The 18,293-nt window shown below is 37.6% G+C and overlaps 1 protein-coding gene across 1 annotated transcript in view; it reads right to left on the reverse strand.

Annotated features, from left to right (window-relative positions):
• The window catches only part of MTREX (Mtr4 exosome RNA helicase), a 49,404-nt gene that overhangs the window by 27,772 nt on the left and 3,339 nt on the right, over nt 1-18,293 (reverse strand). Inside the window, exons 4-15 of the mRNA XM_040578889.1 lie at nt 16,271-16,333; nt 15,619-15,731; nt 14,627-14,801; nt 13,567-13,657; nt 13,091-13,215; nt 12,103-12,201; nt 11,238-11,340; nt 10,985-11,116; nt 9,730-9,809; nt 8,245-8,355; nt 7,094-7,195; nt 5,523-5,648 (exon numbers count right to left, since the gene is read on the reverse strand). Coding sequence (XP_040434823.1) covers nt 5,523-5,648; nt 7,094-7,195; nt 8,245-8,355; nt 9,730-9,809; nt 10,985-11,116; nt 11,238-11,340; nt 12,103-12,201; nt 13,091-13,215; nt 13,567-13,657; nt 14,627-14,801; nt 15,619-15,731; nt 16,271-16,333 — 1,320 coding nt within the window. The remainder of the gene's footprint in view (nt 1-5,522; nt 5,649-7,093; nt 7,196-8,244; nt 8,356-9,729; nt 9,810-10,984; nt 11,117-11,237; nt 11,341-12,102; nt 12,202-13,090; nt 13,216-13,566; nt 13,658-14,626; nt 14,802-15,618; nt 15,732-16,270; nt 16,334-18,293) is intronic.

Genomic DNA, 18,293 nt, shown 5'->3' on the forward strand with positions numbered 1-18,293 from the left:
ACGGGCCAAATAAGCACCATACTGCCAACTCCATAAGTGAAGGCCCTGCCAAGAAGCCAGATGTAGCTAGTGGAGTATCTCCTACAGCTTGGCATCAGCGCACTTTATTTTCCATATGCAAATGACAAGAAAAGCATAATACTGTGTATTTTATCTGGCTAGATTAATATTTTCTTTTATTTTTTCAGTCCATCTAACTTCTGTGAGGGAGTAAGTAGACGCAAAGAACTGATACGCTCAAAAGCCCACTTACATTAGCATATTTTCTCTACTTATACCAACATTCACTTCCATAACATAATTAGCTTAAGATTTTTGCCTTTCAGAGAAACACTGTTCAATAACTCTGTAGGAATACATGCTTGTAACATGGTCAAATTCCAGCTAGAGGGAATGCTGCTCAGTTTCAAAGGCCATCCACTTAGCATCAAAGGGAAGTTTTCTGCTTCCTACCTAAACTAACCTACCATAGCTGAAGATTTTAATTAAGGAAACAAATAAAAATTTCACCTCTTAGTATTATGCAAATGTAAAAGTGTAATTTACTGTCATCAGAACACTATCTAACAGTGTTGTAAGCATTCAGTTTTAAAGATCTGTGCAAGTCACCAGTTTACTAACTATCCAGTGGTCAAATAAATGCCAAGGATAAACAAAAAAACCTAGTTACACTGCAGAAGACAAATGCATGTTACTGAGTTTAAGAAATATTTACAAATATGCCTCTTAAGAACTCCATCTAAGACCTGAACTTGGAACTTCAGTTGAAGTACTGTACACAATGGTGCAATGACACAGTTTGATAGCCAAACAGCACAGCTGCAGCAATACTGCTGGTACTGAAACATACTCAAAGCTCTTAGTTCGCTAATCGCAGCGGTAGGCAGCTGATAACATTCTTCCTAGATGTTTTGCTCTAGTATTCAGTAACTGGCTTGGATCAGACATCATTGGGGTTGAAGAGCTATGATAAAAATGTCCTGTGTAAATGTCCTATCATTCTCAATATGGCTAATTTATTTCTTCTGAAGTACTCCCTATAAATCTTTAGCTTACCCTGCAGCTAAGCCACAATACTTCATGTGGCAGCAAACTACTACCACAAGACATGATCACGATCTTACTACTAACTGTCAGACACACTTAATAATGAATACAAAATATGAATATTCAAGAAATGTTAGTCTGTATACATCCTTGGCCTGCTTCATCATGAAATTTCTTGTAAGTGTTTTGTATTTAAAAAGGAAATTAAGAAGTACTTTTCATGTTGTACTGCTCACCTTCTAAAAGATTATAAAAGCATGAAAAATTAATGGAATAAAATTATTTACATCAGTGGAGAAGAATCAAGACATAATACAGGGAGCAAAAAAGCTGCCATTATTTTCCCTTTTTGTTTCCTATAATTCAAAAGGAGGAAAAAATAATCAAAGGGCTTATAGTTTCAATAAAGGAAATACTCTTTATAATTTCCTTAAAATTGATTAAAAAGTCCAGAGCCAGTATCAAAAAAGTGATCTACTATTTCTTTTTTTGTCTTAATTCAGGCAGATTGAGTTCTATAGTTCTCAAACTACTGAACTTAAAACAATTTCTGAACAGTTGAGCTGACAGAGTAACGTCAAAAGTCTGAACATAAATAATTGAAACATAAATTGTTATTAAGCTATTTACAATTATTTCATACAATTAACTTTTGGGGGATATTCTTTATAAACTATAGATTACAAGTAAACAAAATCGATGTTTACTTCTTATATGTTACAATGTTACAAAAAACCAAAAACACATAAGGAGTGTTCTCTCATTTTATATCTCCTGATGTTTAATTTTTCAGCTGTGAAAGTACAAATGTATAAAGTATTTCAAGAACTATGCCACAAAATTACAACTCATTTTACATAATCTTAAAAATTCACAAAAATCCAGTTAAAATACTTAGTACTCATACATCGCAAGAGATGTACCCATGCACTGTTTATGTAAACAAATAAATGTCCACTCCACTACAAAGACAGAAATTGAATCAAGACTAAGAAATAATTTCAAAACCTAATGCTCCCATACATGAATAGTTTCAGTATTTTTGAAATTGCTTATTTTACTGATTTCTGGTTAGTTAGCCATAATGCAGCATTCACAAAAATTCTGACTTTTATAAGGTGAACATTCCTTGTGTATAACAGCAGTTTAATGTATACATTTATTATGAATTAACAGGTAGCACTGACGGAGCAAGACACACATGAAAAAATCCACATCTGTGTAACTAACAGCAGGCATATATATGTTTCCCTTCGTTCTTCATCCCAAAATAGAGAAATACTGGCATCCAATTTTTTTTGGTAACGAATACACTTTTTATTAACATACCCTGATTGTGACTTAAGGCAATGTGGTAAAAATTTATTAAATTGACTACTTCTTATGAAAAAGTCTGTGGCTTTAATTAGGGATCACTTAACTTGGACAGGGAGCTCAGGCAGCTCAAGGACAACTTCAATGAGCAGGTGGTATTTGCCTTGAGCCCCCTGAACCAGCAAGATATGAGCAGGACCATCCAGACAATAAATACTGTGTAGCTGTGTCATGGCAGTAACTCCACCATACTCGGGTGTCTGGCCAATGTCCCTGTCATGTGTGAACCTTACAAATCATGAGATAGTGCACACCTGCACTTCGCCTAAAGTTAAAAGTTTACATATGCTAGCTGTAGAGGAATGAAGCTGGGTTAATTAACATTGGTAATACACAGCTGTGGGCTGGCTTCAGGGGCGGTGGGTCAGCTGATGTAGACCAGGTGCAGCTGTGGCTGGTTCTGTTAAGGGGTTGGGCAGCCAAGGAAGAGACAAGGCAGAAGCAGAAAGAAGAGAGAGAACACATACCCAGGATGAGGAGAGACTAGGAGAAGGCAGCAGAGGGACTGGCATGAGGAGTATGTTGGTATGAGATGGTAAAAGACCTTGTTGCAGCCCGCTAGTTTGGAGAGTGCTGTGACAACTGATGCCCCGTGTGAGGCCCTTCAGATTATGAGACTGAGTGTACTGAGTGATGACAGTGGTGATGGCTGTGCTGGGGGATGTCTGAACTTCTGAACAGTGATGGTGGTGCCCAACGTAGCGGAGACAGGTGGGGACAGCCTGCGATCCAGATCACGTTGAGATAGGCGGGAAGAGCCTGGGGATCTGGATCAGATGCCAGTAAAGATGAGCCACTGGGGTCAAAAAGAAGGAAGCCTGACTGCCGTGGAGTTAAGAGACTGAGGGTAACGGGCAATAGCAGTGGAGTACATGGCCAGACATGGCAGCAGCCCCACAGCAGTGGTGGGTCCAGAGCAGGTCTGGCCACACAGCGATGATGGCTGTGCCGGGGGAAGGCGTGGGAGCAGCACGGTGCTGTGGGCAGCTCCCGCCGTTGCTGCTGAGCGTGGTGGTATTCTTGCCGGTGTTTACGTACTCATTGAAGGTGTCTCCAGTTGTAAAAAAAATGAGTGACCACAAGATGCGGAGAAGCTTGTTGGAACATGGAGTAATGTATTAGTGCTGTATTCTAGATCTGCTGTTGAAAGCTCATTCAGGTTACTGTCCGGTGTGACCCAAGAGGTGAAAAGACGAGGCAGTAAGTTCATCAGAATCCCACTCCGAAGAAAACAAAATCCCAGATTTCAAGAAAGCAGATGAGAAGAAAGATGATCAGCCCCCAGAAGCTGAAAAGCCCAAGATAAAATTGAAGAAGGGATATGTGTATAAGTTCAGGGACAAATTGTCTGGACTGCATGAGAAGTTTATTTGTGAAAAACTTGTGATGATTGTTAAATACAGAAGGCATGAAATGCTAAGAAGAAAAAAAAGAGTTCAGGGACAAGCTGCCTGGACTGTATGAAAAGTTTATTTGTAAAAAGGTTGTGATGATTGTTAAAAACATAAGGCATGAAATATTAAGAAGACAAAAAAAAAGGGGGGGGGGGGAATTGTAGAGGAACGAAGCTGGGTTAATTAACATTGGTAATACACAGCTGTGGGCTGGCTTCAGGTGCTGTGGGTTGGCTGATGTAGACCAGGTGCAGCTGTGGCTGGTTCTGTTAAGAGGTTGGGCAGCCAAGGAAGAGAGCTGCTGAGGAAGGGAGAGGAGGAAGAAGCAGAGAGAAGAGACAGAGCGCGCCCCGGATGAGGAGAGACTAGGAGAAGGCAGCAGAGGGACTGGCATGAGGAGTATGTTGGTATGAGATGGTAAAAGACCTTGTTGCAGCCCGCTAGTTTAGAGAGTGTTGTGACAGCCAGGTGTGTAAACAATTAGGGTTTTTTTACTGAGTTTAAAGGTGGGCAAGCTCCAGGACTGGGCCAGAAGCCTCACCTACAGGTGGACACACAGCACAGGAATTTTCCCAGTTACTCCTGGCGCTGGCTGCAATGGAGCTTCCCAGCCAAAGTGGGCCTGGATGATGTTAAGGTGGTAGCTGGTGATGTATCCTTTTCTTCACTCTGTAATGCTTTGCAGTAATGATTTCATGCTTGGCTCCTACTGCTCTTTTATCACATTGTGCTGTTTCCTTTTCACTTGGTGTCCAGTCAACCAGCAAAACAGGCAATTCCCACAATTTAAACAAACTTTAACAGTACCATAAGTGCCATTTTAACACAAATGACCTGCTACTTGTACCAAGGCTACAAGCTCCTGAATAGCATGCAGAGAACACCTCCAAGTTTTCAATTTTAACGTGTGTGCACAACTAACATAAGCAACCTAAGCTAGGCAACACGCACACCAGAACATATGCTTCCTTATGGTTATTTTTGCCATGGAGTTTAAACAGAAGTGTAGTGAGTGCAATGTTTCACATTCCAGTTCTAAAGCAAGAGGGTATTACTGTAATAATCTGTAACAACTTCCATTACAGTTTGGGGAAGCCTTATCATCTAATGCCCATCTCAACCGCACGAGCGTTTTTTTTCAGCCTCTTGATTTCCAAACCTCAAAGTTTCCTATAAGCACTATTATTTTCTCCATAGTTAATTTTAGCTCACTGACGGCCATCTCACTCTTCTTATTTACCATATTTATCTTATTTTTTGCATAACATTGTCCAGTTTGTCTATTACACTGAAAAGTACATTAACCAAGTTTTACTTCACCACAGAACCAAGCCTTTAATAATTCTTGTGAATGCTCAGCAAACCTTTTCAAGTTCAGCAATATCCCTGAACTGACTGCTGTCAGCAAGAAACAAACAGAACTCTGCAGTGGTAGTGATATCACTAGGAAACAGGATATAATTCTACTTCTCCTGCCTGAGAACCCTTTTATACAGAGAAGGATGATAATAGTCTTCTAATTTTGTTTCACAACAGAAACTCCTGCTTTAATGAGAATTCAGTGAAAGCCCATACTCATTTTAGGAGCTGTCATCTCCTACCTGCATGATCTAACTACTTTTTTTTTCTAGATAGGTAATTTTGCATTACTCGAATGAGCATAACCTTAGTGGAGAGGATAAAAAAAACCCCCATCTTCTTTCCTACCTTCAAAAGCTGCTTGCCAATTGTTGGACTCATTTTTTCATCCACCATAAGAATTACTATTCCTCTGTCATCCATACCTCGGCGTCCTGCACGACCTGACATTTGAATGTATTCACCTGAGGATATCTAGGATAACATGAGAAAAAGAAAAAAATTAACAAATATTAGAAAAATTGCAAGAACATATAAAGTGCTATTTACAATTATACAGTAAATGACCGTGATGTGTACTAAGACATGAACTTTTCACATGTTGAATTCATTACTCATAAGCTGATTATTAAACTACTAGGAAAAATCCATGACTATGAAAACTGTATGTCAGCAGCTAAGTTATCTAATGCTCCCATAGCTACAATAACTTCCATAGCACAGTGCGTCATTTTAATAAACATAAAACACATTTTACTAATGTCTTATGTGATGGAAGGTTGCTGGGCATGGTGGAGATTTATTAAAACATAATATACATCTTCAAGATACTCACAAGGCACCTTCACCATCTTCAAATAATACTATCACTTCATTTGATCGATTCAAATGTATCATTAAAACACTGATACCTAGCAAGAGCTGCTTTATTCTTATGCCTACTAACCATGAAACTGAAGAGGTTATAAAGAACTGGGACATGGACAAAAGCCAGCTGTAACCGGCTCCCTTTGTCTCCATAGGTTATAAAATAGGGGGTCATGTCATCTGTGGAACCTGCATTCCCCACAACTTCCTGAGTTTCACTTTAAGTCAAATCTCAAAAACTACTTAAGTCAACCATGCTGTATCATTTTTAAAGCAGGAGTTCCACATATCTGATAGCTCAAAGGTACCTCATTCTCACATACATCTTAAGGGCATGCAATCAGACTGAATGAATCATGAAACTGAACAGCCTAAACTAAGACTGAAGAGATGTTTACTTCACAACGCACAAGTCAAGTCACTCATCCCGTTTATCTCAATTTTCCCGGCTCTGAAAGATGAACCATGACACTTACCTACGAAGTTTTGCTGTGATGACTTGTACACCCTTATTACCATTTACATGTGATTCACATAGCTGGTTTTAACGTTTAAAACTTTAAAACTATTTGCTTTCCAGCAAACAACCTCTCTCTCCTTCACCCGTTTCTTTCTGTGCGCTACCCAAAATAGTCTGCTGTAACAGATCAATACTCTCCAGAGGTAAATGATCTCTTTTCTTGGGTCTGTCAAAACCTGAATTTAGTCATCATTATGGTATGATACTGAGCCCAATTATTCCCCACACTCCTCTGACACAGAAGAAAACAACTGGGTCTCACAGTTTTGGACAAGTTGTGAAGAAGTCTTAGTCTAATCCAATGTTTACTGCTAACCTGTTTGACACCCTTTTGCTGTATATATTAAAATAAATAATTTCATGCATAATCTGAATACTCTTCAAGAATTTGAATGAATTAGTGAACAAAGATTTCTGAAAGAAAAAAAATGTATTCTACTACATTGAAGTGGGTAAGTCAAGAGTAAATTTAAGGCTAGTAAGGTTTAAATAATGTAATTCATTTATTCAACAGAACCTGTTTTTCACTTACCCATCGGAAATCTTTTCCGTCAAATTTGCTGGCACTCGTAAATAGCACAGTCCTGGCTGGCATATTAATTCCCATAGCAAAAGTCTCTGTTGCAAATAAGGCCTAAACAAACAAACTAAAGTTAAGCAAGCAAAACCAAAGGCTCTTAAGCAAATGTGCAAGTAGTCAGAAATTGCTACACAAAACCTCTCCAGATTTTACTACTTATATACAGTGAACGTGGGAACATACGTGCATTAAATAGCTAAAAACTGGACCAGAAACATTCTTTCTGCCTGCCCTTATTCCCTCTGGGAAAATGTAAAAACTAGTTATATGGGACCATGTAAAAGACTCAAAGGAAAAACACAAGGGGTGCAAATTATATTAATGAAAAATAATTGTTAATTTCCAAAAAATTTCCCCCCAAACCCCCAGAACTTTCATCTAAGGTCAGATTTTTCTGAATGTATGTGTATTAGGGCAACCAACAAGCAGCTTGGTTAATGTCTACAGTCGTTTATAGGAGCAAAATATATCATAAAATTGTGGCAGAAAATATTAAAAGTTAGATATTGTAAATATTAATACTTTAGAATAAAACCTGGAACACTTAAAACTAAAGCTGTAATTGTGCACTAACACAACACATCTTTCTCCTTATAGAGGAGACAAAACCCCACATGAGGTTCAAGAATTGTTTTTTAGGGTTTTTTCAGATAAAGGTGGAGGCATTTATGCAAGTATTTGCATTTTTCAAGGGAAGGGAGCTGAAATCAATTACATGAATTAAATCTGTGCCATTGGAACAGCCACATGCTTCCAGAGGTGCTGTGTGCGTTTGCAGAACCAGGTACGCAGATCCACAAAATGGGGACTTCCCTTCACGTATCTGTAGCTCTTCTTGAAATTGCCTACTTACTGGTCCACACAATGTTAAAACAATTTTTTTTATAAGTACTAAGCTTTATGCTTCCTGCATTCAAGACACAAAGCGTTTTTCCGTTTGCCATGTGTACTGACTCTTTCACCTTTTTCAGTCAAGGAGTCGTCAAGATCTCCAGTATAATACTAGTGTACGTTCTGAACTAAGACATACTTCTCAGTTTTTCAGGATTACTGACTGTGGATTCACACAGAGAAAAACCTAAATGTGGACATAAAATACATACCTTTATTAAGCCCTCAGAGAAAAGAATTTCTATGGTTTCTTTTAAGATAGGAAGCAGACCGCCATGATGGATACCAATTCCTCGCTTCAGAAGAGGAAGTACGTGCTCAACCTGGGAATAAACATACAAAGACCAGTAAACAAATTTTAATATTCGTTACTAAAAATTAAAATCTCTATAGAAAACCTCAACACTGCCCTTAGTGCTGATATAATTCATTATGTCCCGATTTTAAATACAATAAATACTCCTCCAATATTATTTTCCAGTTAGAACTAGGAATGATATGAAGGGTAAATCAGAGACCAATCTTTTCAGCAGACTAGTCTTAAATTTGCTTAGGCCAACTGTGAAGCTATGCCCAAATTTACACATGCAGTTAGTATTTAAATCTGTCTCTATTAAAAAAAAATGCCTCATTTAGAATCAGTTTTGGAAATAGTGATCCTGGTATCAATGAGATACTTTGTTTCAATTTTAGTTGGACTGATTTCATTTATTCCTATGTGCTGTAGGACAGTAATTCAGCACCTATGCCATACAATGCAATTCAGGCTGTAAATGACTGAATTGATCTCTTAAATTCTAAAAACATGATACTTCAAACAAATAACTATATAAATCTAGCTTTGTCTCTGCTTTTTTCTTTCAAAACAAAGATTCTCACTAACAATCTATTAACACTTCATTACCACCCCAAACCTGTTTCTGAGAATACACTTTTGAGTTATCATGGTCTACAGAGTCCAAAACAGATTACTTTGATACAGTGCCACTGTTACAAACTTACTGTAGAAAGACAGCACATAACACCTTATATATTGATTTTTTTCAAGTTCACAAACAAAACAAGTATGTGAAATCTGAAGTGAGTAGGCAAGGCCAAAAATTAAATGGTTGGGTTTTTTTTCATGGACAAATTGCCATGCTCACAACAAAGATCACTACACTAAGCAATTATGGACACAAATAAATAAAAAGTGGGAAGAAGTTAATAGTTGTAGTATTTGTTACAAAACTACTGAATCCTATAATATCCTGTCCATTTGGAAACTTGTATTTTCCCACTGTAAAGATAGTCACTGCGCGTGGTCATTATGCAATAAATTAGAATGCAGATACATCAATTCAACAATTTGAAAGGCTCAGCAGTCAATACTTCTAAACTGCATACTGCACTCTCGTTTGAACTATTTCCAGACAGTTTTAACCCAGAGATATCTCTTTATAAGCCCTTATGTTTACTTAAAAACTTTATTAGAAAGAACATAAAACACAGGTAGGAACTCCATGGTTAATTTTGGCATGTTCATTCACTGGAATCACACAGATAGGAATTGTAATCACTGAGTCCTATTTCACAATGCCAAGGAGATGAATAAGAACATCCAGTTTATGATTTCTGTACGCACTATTAAAGACCCACAGGCTCAAAAGTTGCAGAGAACAGGACAGCAGCAGCTACACCTACTCAATCTCACTCACCTGAGGAAGCTTTTTGTCTTCATCTGAGAGACAATCAATTGCATTATTGAACACTTCTTCAACCATCTTTTTTTCTTCATCTAAGAAAGCAATTTGTAAGTTATTACAAAATCTAGAAGGCTAATACCATATGTAAATAAAGTGTTACCACATTCTAATATTTACAAAAGTTTACAATAAAAATAGTGTGGAAGAGTGAAGTCAGCACAAAACCACCCACATTGAATCAAGACTTGAATGCAAGCCTGAAGGAGCCTAACAGTAACCAGCAGTAGATGCTCAGGGAACACAGAACAAACCTTGCAGAATAATCCAAACTTCAGCTGTTTCCAAGCTTGGGATTTCTGAGTTTTATGTACTTTTATTTCGTAAACTTCCCTGTTTCTCTTCTACATACTATTCCCTGTCTGCACAGATACTGAGGTTTCTCCTTTTCCCTGTTGATTCCCGAAGTTTACACTCTTTCTACTTAAGTAATACAAGTACGAAGAATATGTATTCAAAGGTATGATTGAAGAAAATATAAAAATGCATTTCTGCACTTCTGCCAATCTTTACATTTTCTGACAGAAACAGCTGCATTATATTGCAACACTGAACCACAATGTGCAAATACCAGAGCAATTAAGGAAGCAAGAACCCTGAACAGTTCACAAACATGAAATGCTAAGTTGCTTTACAACAAATTCCTTATTTTTGTTACAATTCTTAACATTTCTGAGAAGCAATGTATTAAATCTATTTTACAAGCTTGGCCTTAATGCAAAATGAAAAAGTCTTCTTTGTTTACCTTTTGGGTTTTTCTTTGAGGACAAGGTGGAGGAAGGGAACAAAGAAAACTGGATTGGATAGTTGAGAAAGAACAGTCTAGTGGTTTGTTACACAGTTGTTTTGACTTCCAGAAAATAGTCATTTTTCTAATGGACATAACATGAACATTCTGGGAAATACATTTGTTATGATCAGTCTTCTCCCATTACAGATAGAATTTTCCAGGAACTCTTGGGCTATTATTACAGTGAAAGAGGATTTTTGAGAAAGAAATAAAGTTTAAAATAGAGGAACAATTCAACATTTTGATGGTCAAGTACTTTTTGTGCACCAACACTCTCCTACTGAAACTAGCATGATGTAATACACATTTTTCATTTGTTTTTACACAAAAAGTCCCAAAAGAAACAGAAGTAACTAACCAGAATAACATTTCACATCAAACCACAATTGTGAATAAACCTGTATTTTTATTTATCTGTACCTGTATTGAAATCTAACTTCGTCATCTGAAGTGCATAGGCTTCACAGTCTTTCTTACTGAAGCTGAAAATAATAACAGGTTGGAAATTCCTTTCCATGATCATCTTCACAATTTTAAAAACGTTTGAAGGACCTGCAGAGAAATTATGTTAATTTAAATGTCAATTTAGGAAAAAAGTATCTTATGGAATAACTGAGACACAAGCACAACTTTGTTGTATTATACATTACTTTAGAATGTGATTCAAACTCACCTTTTGTTCCTCCTTTCCTGCCTCTCTGGTCCCCTTTTGCTAGGTCTCCTGCATCTCTAAGTACTTGCATTGCTGTATTAAAATTATCTTCTCTGAAATCTCCCTAGATACAAAACACAACTTTTGTAAGCAATTACTTCTTACACAGTTCACTTAAAAATGCTTAGTGCTTTGCATAGCCAGTACCATTACCCTATATTTACAGGCAGAAGCTAGCAGCTGAGTTTACTAGGTCAATGTCACAGCTCAGAATTACATTGGTGGCTCTGAAGCTACTGCTCTTTGTTCTAACCACCAAATAATCAACCATGGTAGACCTGCTGACTGACACAATAGCAAAACTGACTTTTAGGAATGTCTACAGGAAACTACACTGCCCAATAAAGACCTACCTTCAAGTGCATTACTGCTGTTTACGGCACTAGCTACTGCTACTGTGCAAGCCAGTATGAATTTTAAACAAGCTCTTACTTCACCTAAAACTACAAAAATATTTTGCCCCCTCACCTGAAGTAAAATTTAAACACTACTGCATTTTCTTTTGAGTGAGAAAGTTAAAGAAACATTGGCTGCTTCATAGATTTACAAAAAGCAGCACGCACTTTGGAAAACAAGGCAAGGATGAGGGCACTTAAGGTATCTCGGCAAAATACTACTCAGCTGACTACACCACATTAGATAATAAAACCAATTTCTTCTATAAGACTCCAAAAATCTAACAGCAATTTAGAGATCACTGTTGCCCATTTGTACCTCATTTGAACACAAACATCCTTTGTACAGCCAATCCAAATCTGGCTAGAGATCAAACGCGTGACTGATATGCAAGGAAAATGATCTTTCCAAAAAACTGAATATTCCTTACATTTTCATCAACAACCAGATGGAGTCCATCTCCTCCTGCTGGGAATATATAATGCTGCAGTGGAGTGGGTCGATAGTCAGTGTAAATCACATGGCAAGGCTATAAAGGAAGAACAGCATACACATAAATAGTTAATGTTTCTCATTGTATTGTAAATTGTTTCTAATTGTATTGTAAAAATGCTTGATGGAAAATCCAATACATTATTATTAAAATAGATCTTTCTAAAAGCCAGAAAGTAAGAACTCACAGAAACTAAGGTAAAAAAGTTTCTTTCACGAACACTGACTTTGTCCTAATGACACTGCTTAAGAAAATGAAAGTTTGCAAATCCTTTAGAGGAACACAGATTGGCTACAAAAAGTATTTCTTGTGATCACAAAATGGAAGGATAGTTAGTATGTCCTTCTATATTATTACACAGACTCAAAATCATAGCATCTTCTAAAACCAGAGGAAAACCTGCTAATTTCTATTCTGTAAAAAAGCCTGCAGTATTTCTTACACCACCTAAAAAAGGCAAACAGTCGACTTTTGAAATCATTTAAGGTTTTAATGCATGGAGAAAGCTTGTTTAGAAAAAAAAAGAAACAAAACACTTCCTTTAAATCATTAAATATTATCCACATGGCCTTTTTAGAGCTCTTCAGACAAATTCTCTAAATAACCTCTTATCAGCCCTCTGAAAAATCACCGTACATTCATTGTGTTTCAGCATTCAGCATGTTTGTTAAAATCAAGCTCGTGTCTAAGTAAGTGCGGAAAATAAACTTTAAAGAAATAGCTTTAATCTTGCTATTTAGAACTGACAGCCAGTACAGATGCAAAAGTGAGGAGTACAGCTGGAGAAACCAGGAGTGATCTATACCATCATTTATAAGCAATAAGATGATGACTAAATGCTCAGAAGCTCAATTCTCAAAACCAAAGAGACAGTATTATGCCACATGACAACAAGGACAGAGGTACAGCACATCACAAACATTACCTGTTTGTGGAGATGACAGATCCATTCAGCAAACTGACGGGCATTTGGAATAGTTGCAGAAAGGAACACATAATGAACATTGTCAGGGAGCAAAATAATTGTCTCTTCCCAAACCACACCGCGTTCTGAAAATGGAAAAGTCACATAAGAAATTTACATGATTAAAGCCTATTTTTCAGCTTTGAAGCCAAAGAACAGCATGCTTAAAGACAAAACAGAACCTAAAAAAATCCTCCCCTACACAAATGGGATATATCAAATGCCTTCAAAGTGGCTTTTGCCTTGGCAAACAAAATGCAGACTGTGATATACAATAACTCTCATATATACATTCAGTAGAAAACAAATCCTGAATGATTTATGCACAAAGACAATTGATTTTAACAGAAAGAATAAAGATTTAATTCTTCATAAGAAAAAAAAATATTCTTAGGAAAAAAAAGATTTCTTAAAAAAAAATCACACATTTAGGATACCTGGATCTCTCATATAGTGAATTTCATCAAAAATAACCCACGCAACCTCTCGCATAACCTCAGAACCTCTGTAGAGCATACTTCTCAAAATCTAGAAAAGGAAAGAAAGACTAAGATCCATCACATGAAATAACAAGTCATATGCTACCAAAATGTAAGAAACTGCCAGAATTTTTGGTTCACATTTACATGCAATATGAAAGCTTATTTTGCAAAAAAACTTAAAAGCATGTAAAGACCAGCTGTGAGATGCTTTCCAAGTTGATTCCAATCTAACATATCTCATGATACGAGATGAACTGGTTTCCATGCAAGTACAGTGAAGGAATATGCACGAAAAGACCACTGTTTTCTTCCCAGCCTCCATGTGGCAGCGTATTTGTTACAGGTCTACAGATCTACTTCTGCCAAGCCACCTTCTTCCCTCACCCTAAGAGATAACCTCTCTGTGATTAATAGGAAATCTTTTGTCAGAAATCAAGTCATCCGGTCTCTCCACCCAATCTTCCCCTACAACAGTTTTCTCCTTAAGACTATACTCCTGTGAGGTCAAGACAGAAAAATTCCAAATCATGGCTGGACAGATATCTGCAACAGAAATATGACAAAAACGTGCCAACGGTACTCTGTTACCGAAGGTAAATGCTATATATTCCTGGAGTACTAGCGTCTAGCATGAACCATTCAACTACCACTCAATGATTTCCCTCTCCTCATTTTGTTTCCCTAGAACAAATTCAGTAAATCTGACTGACTTTCAGTACTTCACATCTAACCAAAGAAAACTCAGTGTCTTGAGCATTCAGGAAATTAAGTTATGCCTTTCTCCATGTAAGAATGAAAGTTCTTGACTGACAGTCCAAAGCATGAATTTACAGAGATTGACATATTTTTTCCAATAACCCAAAGTTAAAACATTAAAGAGAGGCATAATGAACTCTGTAACATCTTCTATACTAATTGGGCTAACAGTAACTTTTATCTTTTAGTATCAGACCTTCTCAGTCAAAAAAGAATAGAAGAAAACACAGACAGATTAAGAATTAATGTCTGATCTTACCTCTGTTGTCATTACTAGACAAGAAGCTGTAGGATTAATAGTGACATCTCCAGTCATCAAACCAACATCCTGAAATTCTTCATACATCTCACGGTACTTCTGATTACTCAAAGCTTTAATTGGACTTGTAAATATCACACGCTGTTTCTCCCTCAAAGCCAGGGCAATTGCATACCTGTATTGAAACATTGTACATATTAAAGTTGTCAGGAAGACATTCAGAGCATATTACTTTCCTCTAATCCTCTGCTTAAAAACATAAAATAAAATATGCAACTTAGAACACCAGTGGAACGATATGAAGCATCTCATATCTAGATTATTAAGTTCAGTGCCATCTTAACTATGTATGCCTCTTTGGAGATTGACATATCATTGACAACAAGTTAACTGAAGTTTTTGGACATCAGAGCGCATCTAGTTTAATCTAAAAATCAAATTATCACTGTCTTATGACAAATTATTATTATCTGAACACAAGCTCTAATAAACCTGCAAGTACATTTCACTTCTCACCTCAGGTCAGCAAAGCCATTCCACTGTCAGATCAAACCCTGACAAAAACCATATACTCTTTTAAACATTTCCTGCCCAGTAAACACAAATTTGCAAATTAAATCAAATCAGCACTTCTGACAAAGCAAACACACAAGAAAGTCCTTATTAGTTAAGGCCAGAAGCTAGAAAACAAAGGTATTTTTTCTGAATTAACGCAAAATGGTATTGCAAAAACTTAACTTTCAATCTATAGAATATCTTAATAGAACAAGATTGTTTAAGCCTAAAGGTAAGCTTAAACATGAATTAAGCCTTTCACTATCCACTGAATATGAAAGAAGTAATTTTTATATTCAAGAGTAGTCAATTCCATTCTAACATACTGATGGTCCAAACTTTGTATCAAGAAGCTGAGAACAACAACTGATGGTTCAACAAAATGACACAACAAACCACACCATTCTCTTGTTAGAGCTTGTCAGAAAACTACTTACTCTGCACAAACAGTTTTACCAGCTGACGTATGAGCCGACACTAACACAGACTGGTTATTATCAACACAAAGAATAGCTTCTCTCTGAAAGGCGTCAAGAATAAACGGATACTCCTAAAAAGAAAGAAAGAAAAAGCATTACATAATTTTAGCACAAACAGTAACCTACATCTAATTAATTCTGTGACTGATGTAGTGTTCAAATTACAGGCAGAAATAAAATACTATAGATATTTCTAACTTCAGCTGATCTTAACTCAGTATTTTACAATGACTTTGCATTCAAATCATTTTATCTGATACCACTCCTAAGATCTTTGCTTATGTCTTGCCACATCAAATTAAAATCTTGCTCTGATGACTGAATTTTCTCTGATTTACTAATTTAGGAAGAGATACTACAAGGTACAATTGAAGCCACCACCCATGTAGAATAGAACTGAAATCACAACAGCCTATCCACTCCATTCAACCGCACCATTTCACTCTACTAAATTTAAAATACAGAAACAACTATCTTACAACAGGGCATCTTTTCATGACAATCTTTTCCAAGATACTTTATGTACTGATAAAGTACATAATTTTCCCCTCTACCATCATCTACTGCCTAAAGCATATGCAAAAAGAAAAAGAAATGCAATCTATCATACTTTTGCAGCTTTTCCAGTTCTTGGCTTCAAACCTGTGAAGTCTTCATCTGCTGGAAGTGCAACCTATAAAATACATTTTAAATAAAAACAGTTATAGCATTCATAGTGTCCACTCCAGTGTCAAGGCATGCTATGAAGAGCTGGGCCAAGAGATGGGAAGTGCATGAAAACTAATCTGAATTTCTATTACCCTGTTTCTGTGAGCTCATGTGTCAAGGCTTCCTTCCTTCCTCTCAGTTTTTCAGCCAACATCCCTGTTCTCCTGCCCCAACAATGCTCCTTCTCTCCCTTCTCTGATACTCCCTACTGACTTGTGTGAAATATTTCTACTTCACCTACCTTGGAACACTAGCTCTTCAGGCCGAGACACAGTCATGGCTTCTGGCCGACGGACATTAAAAGCAATTACTCAGCTCACATTGGTAACACTCCCTTTCCAAAGACAACACATTTATACAGGTAAAGTTCCTGTTCCTGGCCATTATCTAACATTCAATCACACTAAGTATTTAAGCTCTCTTCAGTTAGTAAGTGATGGCAAATGTCTACCACACATCTCAAGATTACAACGATTCTATAGATGCATGGCTTTAGAACCTGTACCATCAAGAGTAATGAATTTCCTTCACTACAAAGGTCTAATCCAGGGGTCCTCAAACTACGGCCCACGGGCCCGATACGGTCCCCCAGGGTCCTCAATCCGCCCCCAGTATTTACAGACACCCCCCCGCCCCCCCCCACTGGGGGCTGGGGGGGGAACCAAGCAGCTGCAGATGACTGCCTGCCACTTCATCTGCGCGCCGGCCCCTGTTAAAAGTTTGAGGATCCCTGGCTCTAATCCTACAGGGTCCTTGAATGCGACCCTAATTAACTTGAGCTAGTTCTGGAAGACAGCACAGAAAAGAAAACAAGCATACAAGTACAAAGAAGTTAAAATTTACATATCTAATTCTCATAGAAATGCTTTCTGATAATAATCTTTGGATGAAAGATGATTTTAAAAAAAACAGCACTAATATTTCTGATTTCTCATATTTAAAATTGTATTTATGTCTAGTAACACAATTTGAAAATGAAGTTTTCATTATTTTGCTTTTACATAAAAGATCTTTTTTTTTCCCTTGTTACCAAAATGTAATTTTAAGCAGTGGTCGGTCTTACATGAAAGCCTTTCATTCTTGAACCAGAATAGCTAAATATCTCAACACACTACTTCACACTTAGATCGCACTATGAACACAGACCTATTTTAACAGCCAGTAGGTTTTCCTCAACAACAGTACTCACAATGTGCTTGGTACCTTTCAAATATCGAAACCTATCAACATCATCGAGTCTTTCACAATGACTCATTTTATTGCAAGTATTCAAACTACTTCTGATAAGAGATACTGTTAATTTTTCAGGTGCATTTTGTGCATGCTTACTGCCAGGTACAGATCTCAAACTCTTCACAAGTCTGTTCCATCTTAAATACAATATGAAGTAATGCATCAGCATGTAGAAAGGCCCTACAGAGGGATCTAGACAGGCTGCACCAATGGGCCAAAGGCAATTGTAGGAGGTTCAACAAGGCCCAGTGTCAAGTCTTGTACTTGGGTCACAACAACCCCACGCAATGCTACAAGCTTGGGGCAGAGCAGCTGGGGGGAAAGGGCCTGGGGGGGCTGGTCGACAGCCCACTGGGCAAAAGCCAGCAGTGTGACCAGGTGGCCAAGAAGGCCAAGAGCATCCTGGCTTGTATCAGAGACAGTGTGGCCAGCAGGACAAGTGACATGATTGTCCCCCTGCACTGGGCACTGGTGAGGCCACCCCTTGAATCCTGTGTTCAGTTTTGGGCCCCTCACTGCAAAACGGATGTAGAGGTGCTGGAGCGTGTCCAAAGACGGGCAGTGAAGCTGGTGAAGGGTCTGGAGCACAAGTCTGATGAGGAGCAGCTGAGGGAACTGGGGGTGTTTAGCCTGGAGAAAAGGAGGCTCAGAGGGGACCTTATCACTCCTCACGACTACCTCAAAGGAGCTTG

This window comes from Falco naumanni, chromosome Z, assembly GCF_017639655.2.
Source record: "Falco naumanni isolate bFalNau1 chromosome Z, bFalNau1.pat, whole genome shotgun sequence".
NCBI classification, from domain to species: Eukaryota; Metazoa; Chordata; class Aves; order Falconiformes; family Falconidae; genus Falco; species Falco naumanni.